An 8755-nucleotide genomic window follows, 5' to 3' on the forward strand; every position below is an offset into this window, starting at 1 on the left:
TTATATATTATTGTAATTGTTTTAGAAATTATCATGTTCCGGATACTCAAAAATGTTAGAAATAATTGAAACGACAATAAATAAAGAATCTACTAGATCAAAAGGCTTTTCACAATCGCAGTTTCAAAGATGTTTTGCAATAAAGTCTAATTTGAATCCTTTATTAGATGTCGCTCGTACTATTTATAGTGAATTAATTAAAGAGTTTCATGGTGCATATATTTAAAAATAGCTTACTAATATATTGTATATACTATAAAGTATATATATAAACATACAATGCTATATCAAGTATTCATGAAATATTAAAATGTTCTATTTTAGATAAAGTTAAAGTTTTGGGTGAACAACTGGGGACAGAACATTTATTCCTACAAAATTCCAATAAAAGAGGATTTCATGTTCAGGTAGAACTAAAAAATTTAAAAAATTTTAACGTCAAACATCCTCCAAGTATTTGTAAAAACGTAAGCTATACATTAAACCATTAATATATTAGTTTATAACGATAACAATTTCATTTAAATAGGTGGAGTGCATAAAAAATCTTGTAAAATTTACAACAGAAGATTTAATAGTACTAAATATTCGTATAACTCAAGTACTGAATGAAGTGGAATCGTTAACTAATGCGTAATTTTAATATTTTTATTTTTGTTCATATTGTATGTTAAATGCTTAAATCAAATTATTTATCATAATTTTTAATGTTATTATACTAGGTATATTTTTTGTCAATATTCCATTATTATTGTAACAGGATCTTCTTTTGATATTCACTAGGGAAATTCCTTTTTTTGATTGCATTATTCTACATAGCTCATATTCAAAATATTCTAGGATCTTGAATTTGTGTCTATAAGCGTGTGTAGAGGTAGTCAGGATAGATACTTAATTACTCTGTGACGAACTTTCCCCCACTACCAAAATATTCAATGATAATCATAATATACCACATCGGCACGTCTTTAAATAGTAAAATATTAGAATATAAGAAAAATGTAATTATTAAGTTAAATATGGTTAACCCATCTAAATTATACTTTATTCTATTTGTGAACAGTAATGTTTGCGCACGTTCATATTTGTGTACCAACATTTTTTCTTGTTTAATACAAAACTGCATCATATCTATATTATAATATTTTAAATATAGGGTATATAAATTATATGGTATATACTACATTCCAATACTTCTTAGTATACATCTGCAATATGATATTTTGTATACGTGATAATTAATACTAAAAATCATGCATTATAATTCGAAAGATATTTTATTTTTTAATCCTAAAGTTATCAGTATAATTGTGGACTTTCAATTAGGTACATAACTAAATTAATTGAAAATATATATCACATTCCAAAATCTTAAATAGTTGTTTGTTAGAAGCATCAAAAACGAATACCTATTCTTTAATTTAATTGAAATTATTTTTTTTTCAGAATGTTGTTTGAAATGCTAAAAGAATTAAGAAAGTATATGAGTTGCATTTACGATCTGTGCAATAGTGTTGCTGAATTAGACTTAATATTTTCATTTGCTCACTATAGTATGCGTTCAGGATTAATTAGACCGAAGTTTGGACAATACATGAGTGTTAAAAATTCTAAACATCCAATATTAGATTTGATTAATTCAGTTGTACCAGTTGAAAATGATATTGTAAGAATCATAATATTATTAAACAAAATATATTTCTGTACTTTTATGTTTAAAGTTATTAGAATATTTTATTATTTTTAATAAGGGGTCAATAAAGGAAAAAAAATGACACAAAATTGGAGAAAGAGTTTTATGTTTATGCCAATATTTAAAGGCAAAGGAGACATATAGGAATATGAGAACTATAGATGAATAAAGTTTATAAGTCGTAGTATGAAGATTTGGGAAAATATTATAGAGAAGAGAATAAGAAGTGAGATATTAATGTCAGATAATCAGTTTGATTTTATGTCTGAAAATTCGACGATGGAGCCATTATTTTGTGCTAGACAACTAGTAGAGAGATTTAGGGAAAGAAGAAAAAAAATATACAATTTATAATAACTTATAGGATTCAGAAAAGGCGTATGGCGCAATACTAAGAGACGTTTTAAAGCGGGCATTGATTAGAAAAGAGGTCCCAAAATACATATAAATTTGATTCAGGGTATGTATGAAGGTTCAAGAACTAGTGTAAAGAGTTTGTGTGGAGTAACAGAAGATTTAAACGTAGGAGTTGGCGTGCATCAGGGGTCGGCTTTAAGCCCTTATATGTTCTCTGTGGTAGTGAATGAAGTTATGAAAGACATACAGGGTGAGATACCATGGTTGTATGATATTTGGTGATAATATAGTGATATTTTGTAGGAGAAAATCTGGCTGAAGTTAATAATAGGTTGGATGAGTGGAGGTTAGCCCTTGAAGGAAAAGAATTGAGAATTAGTAATAATAAAACAGAGTATATAAAGTATGACTTTGGAGTAAAATACCAAGAAATTGAGGTTATGAGAAGACCAATAACAATATGCGGTGAGCTTATAAGTGAAATCGAAAACTTTAAATATTTAGGATCATTTGTACAAAAGGACAGGATTTTGATATTCATGTAAAACATAGGTTGGATGAAATGGAGACAAGCGTCTTGTGTTTTATGTGATAAAAGAATTCCAATGAGGTTGAAAGGTAAATTTTATAGGTGTGTCGTGAAACCAATTAAGTTATATGGTTTAGAGTGTCGACATGTGAATAAAACTGAGTATGAGTGTTGCGGAAATTAGAATATTTATATGGATGAGTGGAGTGACAAGAGAAGATATAATAAGCAAGGGATATGTAAGAGGTAGTATTGGTATATCATCAATAGTGGACAAAACAAGGAAAAATAGACTAAGATGATTTGGGCATATGATGAGACGAGAGAAAACATAAGCAGTATGAGTAGTTATTAAAATTAACGTTTTGACGAGATAATAATCGTAAAATATACAAAGAGATGGTTAGATACAATTGAGAATGATATATGGGCTGTTGGTATGTGTGTAAGGGATGTAGAAAATCAAGGCGAAATTTAGGACAACAGAATAGTGGCCGACCCTAAATAGTTGAGAGATAGGAAACATAGAAGAAGAAGAAGAAGTATAAGAATATTTTATTATTAATGCGAAATTTATTTAATTTAAATATTTTATGTAAAATAAAAAAAATACAAATACATTTTAGAATTAATATTTAAATTTACATAAAATAATATGAAAAAATAATTGTATTTTTAATTGTTTCGTTAAATCATAAATTATATATTTAATCGTTTTTTTTTTATTTATAATTAAATTTAATTAGTTCGCTTCAACTGATAAGAATTTAAGTATTATCACCGGGCCAAATATGGGTGGAAAAAGCATTTACATACGTCAAGTAGCATTATTACAAGTTATTGCCCAGGTTGGTTAAGACAAAGTATCTATAAAATATCATTAGACCTTATATAAATACCTTAGTTAATTGTAAATGATGAAATACCTAAAACTGATTTATAGTTTCAACTAAGCTTAATCGAACCTACCTATACTTAAAAATATTTATAATTATTTAGTTTGATTATGAAACATTTTAAATTTTAGATTGGATGTTTTGTTCCTGCAACAGAAGCTCAGTTTCGAATTTGTGATCGATTATTCACAAGAATAGCTTTTGGAGACAGTATTGAATCGAATGCATCTACTTGGGTTTTAGAGGTATAACAATAAAAAAAAAATTTTTTTTATATTCTATTCAGGTGGCTGTTACTATAACAATTGTTGTTGTTATAATAAATTATAAAAATAACCGTTGATAAAGACCTCTTCGGTCTTCATAGTAAATTCGAGAAAAAAAAATACATTTTATTCAGGATAAATAAAATAAACATTACTTAAATAATAGTTTTCAAACAATATTTCAGATAAATAAAAATGTTCATTGTCATGAAATTGAATCATTATTAGTTTTGATTTTATAAACAAGCATAATTATGAAAATTTTAGTATCAGTAAAAATGTCAATAAAAAATGTATTTGATATTATCTAAAAAGAGCTGAAACTAATAAATGTTGAACTAATAAAATATTAAAATCATTGCCATTTCTCAAAAAAGATATGAATATTTTTATATTATTTAATTTATAAATAAATATTTTACTATCAAATTTGTATTTTTTGGAATATTTAAATAAAATAGTGTCCAGTATTATCAAAATATTTGTTTTATTGGCAGTAAAAGCTGAGCCATGTCCTTATATCAGAATAAGCTTAAATTAATTTTTATATAAATCAATATTTGCGATTGAAGTCATAAGCGCCAAAATGAGATAACCAAAAATGATGTCGTATCGTACAAAAGCGCTAAAAATCCTAGGTACGCACAGTGTGTAATAAATGTAGTGCAAATGTATTAAAGTACAGATATGTGAAAAAAGTAAAATTAAAAAATCAACCAATTTATTAAATTTATATTTATTTGCATGTATAATGTATATCATAATTTATTATTGATATTTTTTTTATAAAATTGCAATTTTTTAATAAATACTTACATAAAACATTCATTTTGACACTTATATTAGATGTTAGATATAACAAGTGTACAATATTAGATTGGCGTTTATGTATTACACATTTTGGCGCAAATGATAGGTAATTTTTGTACCTTTGGCGCTTATGTCATATAGCCTAATATTTGTAATGAAAAGTATTAATTTTTTGATGATGTTATTATTTTTTAATACCTGCTATATCAAATGATCCATATGGTGTTTAAGTATATTTTACTTTTACTTTTATATAGTTAATACATTTCTGCATTTTAGTAAATTTTTATAACTTACATTTTTTGCTCATTATTCACTCATCTATGATTTTTTAATTATAAATAATTATTTTAAATAGAACTCACAAGGTACTATCTAAGAATAATGTTCATTTATTTTGAGATCACTTTAGATTTTCAACTAATAATTTTTTTTTTTTTTTTTTGTATTTTAGATAAAAGAATTAAATGGAATACTTCCTTCACTTACAAGACATAGTTTAGTTATTATTGATGAATTGTGTCGAGCTACTTCTTGCGAAGAAGGATCCAGTTTAGCATGGGCGATTTGTGAACATATAATGCAATCCTGTGCATTTATATTCTTTGCTACGCACAATATTTTTATAACAAAACTTCAAGACTTGTACTGCAATGTACTCAAGTAACAATATAATATTATATTTTTGTATTAATATATTAACGTGACCATGTGATTATAATGCAATAAATAAAAAATAATGATATACTATTTTCAATAGACATTTAAAAGTCTATAACTATAATATAGTGAATTAAAGTACACTCTTGTCTCCATCCATTATTCTATGGCCAACTATGAATATAAATACATTTACGAGTATATCAGTCAACCTCATTTGTTAATTACTGTTTAATGTTGGACCACACTAAAGTTTTCCTTAATTAAATTTATTCCAGATAATAATCAGCTACTCCAATTTCAATTTTGATATTTAAAATAAAGTAAATACCTAGTACACGAAATTATAGGTCGTATGTCATAATACATTTTAAAAATGGGCTAGATTAATTTCTTGCTATACTGGAATTTTTGTACTTCTATCGTAGTCTTATGTAAACTGGATTTACAAATCGAATCATTTATCCAGTAACCAATTAGACTGTAGATTATATCGTGTCTTTAAATTAGAAAAAAAAACTTTTTTTAAATTATATTGTTTTATAGTTATCACATGGAGGCATTATTTTCTTCAAGTGGTTTATCTTACACTTACAAATTACGATCAGGAGTAACGAATATTGATGACTATGGATTAACTTTGGCTAGGGATGTAAAAATGCCTGAATACTTAGTCGAACATGCTATACAAATTGAAAAATGTTTACGTCAAACAAAAATAGTGAGTAACTAATATGATAGACAATATTATTCTATAATAGTTCCAGTACTTTGAATAAATATCACTTTTACCATAATAATAAAATAAAGGCTAAACCAATGCCTCGTATTCATCATACTAAAATCTGTTTGATAAACGATATGAGACCTACTGCATAACAGTTATACAAAAGGTCTCATATAGTTTTATACTATATCCGTACAAATAAGTAAATGCTAATTTTGATCATAGAATAAAATTGTGATATTGTTGCAGTACATAATACTTCATACCTACTTACAATTACCCTCGATGTTATCTATTTTAAAAATGCCGGACTGATTAATTTTTATCTTTAATTATTTCCTATCAATCACTTTAATTGTTATAATTTGTCGAGGTTTGTTTTACACGAAACAATTAACGGGTCACCGGAGTCAATAATAGTGGGCACCACAGATGAGATTATTTTTAATTTCAATAAATACTTACATTATTCGTCGTGCCACAGTAATTCAATATTACTATCAGGTATAGTGGTCAGGTTTGGTTCACATATTATACAAACCTTGATTTGGGTTTATTATTGCAAATTTCTGTATTCTAATCATATAACTTTCATTACACCACTTTTTAGTCGTTATTTTAATTCTCGGACAAGATGATGATAATCTGAATAAGATTTCTTAATAGTTAGTAAACACTTCAAGTCTTACGTACCATTTATTTTGGAAATAATAATAACTAAAATTTACTTTATGGTATCCAACTTATATATTTAATATTACACAAAAACTTGTATATGAGATTCTTAATTAGTTTAAGTCAAAATATCATTTAATTTTGAGGATTTTGTATTTACTATAAATAGTTCTTGAAAAAAATACTAATTCAATGTTTTCAAATCCAAAATCCGGATTTTCAAACTTCAGCGAATCTGGATTTTTTCTCATCACTAATGCACATACCAACAGTCCTCATATCATTCTCAATCGTATCCAACCTAAATCTCTACTTTGATCTTACTCTACCCCGTTTTCCTTCAACATTCAATTAATAAAGACTCTAACTGTTTTATCGTGTTCCTAGCTTCTCATACATATAAGTTAATAAATAACTAATAGCTAACAAATAATTTTGTATAAACAAGTATCGATTATTGTAAGCTCATAGGATGTTGCGAAATCCAAAACTTTTTCTCCAGCTTCATTCCTCTCAGTAAATCCAGACTCTCCATGCATTCTTTCTTACTCTACTCTCTTACTACCTACATGTCCATTTATATCACCACTAATTACAGTATCATCATTTACTGATATTTCTTGCAACACCTTATCCATTTTTCGCCAAAACTCTTATTTTTTTCTTTTCATTACATTTTACTTGTGGCTCATACGCATTTATTACGTTTAATAATTTTTTTCTCAAATACCAATTTTACCGTAATAATTCTATCAATTTTGATTCCTACGTTAACTACCTTAATTTTCATTTTTTTTACGCAATATTACTCCAATCCCATTCTTAAAACTAGTCTTACCTGAAGATATTATTTTATAGCCTTTTCCTATTTAATTTGCTTTCTCTTCTTTCTACTTAGTTTTCTGAACACAACAAATATTAACTTTCCTCCTTTTCAATACTTCTGCTAATTCTCTACTTCTGCCAGTTAACTTTCCAAACACTCCATGTGCTTATTCTAACTTTATACCTATTTCTTATACTAAGACGCTGGTTTAACCCGAGGCGCAATTGTGATGTCCCTACACTATTGACATTACCCATGTTGGGTAAATCTGAATACATATCTGCTACCAAATTGGCTCTCCGGCTGGTATCACATACCATCATTTCGGCTTCCTCCACCTCTAACTATGATACATCCTCTCACCCGTCGTCCCCGCGCACATCCGAAATGGAACAAGCCACCTAAGTTTTGTTTCAGACTCCTCATACTCTTTAACTAAATTTTATATCGGCTATCAACCTGACGCAACCTCATTTAGTTGCCTCTAACGACTGGCTGAGGAATTGTGGAAGTATTCTGATCTCCTTTCACAGCGGTTGTTTAGATACATATTAATTTATAAATTCATCGTCATTAAAAAATGATAAGATCTTACTTTAATTTTATAAATATGTACCCAATATATGACTAAATCTAACTCTTTCCCTCGTTCAATCTTTTCATTTTCAGTTACGCAGATAACATATAATTTAAATATTTATACCATAAAACATTATAATTATATTAATTTTATTATATCATTGAATGTTGTGTGTATTCAAAAACTGGTAATGGTATAAATACCCATTAATACTTGTAAATATAAGTTATGAAATATTTATTTTTATATTGATAGGCTTTGCCAAATAACCCATCAAATGAAGCAGACCTGATTTTGGATGATTGTATTCAAAAACTTTTATTTATGAAGGATAATAATACTCTTGATATACTTGACATGAAATTAGCTGTATCACAAATGATGGATGAATTGAAAGAAAATAGAAAAAAAAAAATGAATCCATTAATGGAATTAATCAGTTCTGATGATGAAAGTTTTACTGAAATAATATAGGTGACATTAGCATACTTTCAACAAATAATTCCACCTTTATGTAATATTGCAAGTGATAAAATTAAAAATATTGAATTTTTTTAAATGTTACAATTCAAAAAAAAATTTAACATGTGTTAATAATATTAAAGTTTTATATTTAAGTTTAAAAGTAATAATAATAATAATAATTTATAAAATATAGTATGTATATTAGATTGTAATAAATGTAACAAATTCCCAATAATATTACAACATATTATGATATTTTACAGAAATGTAT

The 8755-nt window shown here is 26.6% G+C and overlaps 1 protein-coding gene across 1 annotated transcript in view; it reads left to right on the forward strand.

Moving 5' to 3' along the window:
- Positions 1-8543, forward strand: part of LOC112682824 (mutS protein homolog 4-like) — a 61133-nt gene extending 52590 nt beyond the window's left edge. The window contains exons 10-18 of the mRNA XM_025553573.1: positions 26-212; positions 325-467; positions 530-633; positions 1447-1666; positions 3326-3427; positions 3607-3720; positions 5006-5214; positions 5758-5932; positions 8275-8543. Of these exons, the coding sequence (XP_025409358.1) occupies positions 26-212; positions 325-467; positions 530-633; positions 1447-1666; positions 3326-3427; positions 3607-3720; positions 5006-5214; positions 5758-5932; positions 8275-8493 (1473 nt within the window). The 3' untranslated portion in view covers positions 8494-8543. The remainder of the gene's footprint in view (positions 1-25; positions 213-324; positions 468-529; positions 634-1446; positions 1667-3325; positions 3428-3606; positions 3721-5005; positions 5215-5757; positions 5933-8274) is intronic.
- Positions 8544-8755: the final 212 nt, after the last annotated feature.

Source organism: Sipha flava, unplaced genomic scaffold (genome assembly GCF_003268045.1).
Source record: "Sipha flava isolate LNK unplaced genomic scaffold, YSA_version1 104_pilon_pilon, whole genome shotgun sequence".
In the NCBI taxonomy this organism is placed as follows: Eukaryota; Metazoa; Arthropoda; class Insecta; order Hemiptera; family Aphididae; genus Sipha; species Sipha flava.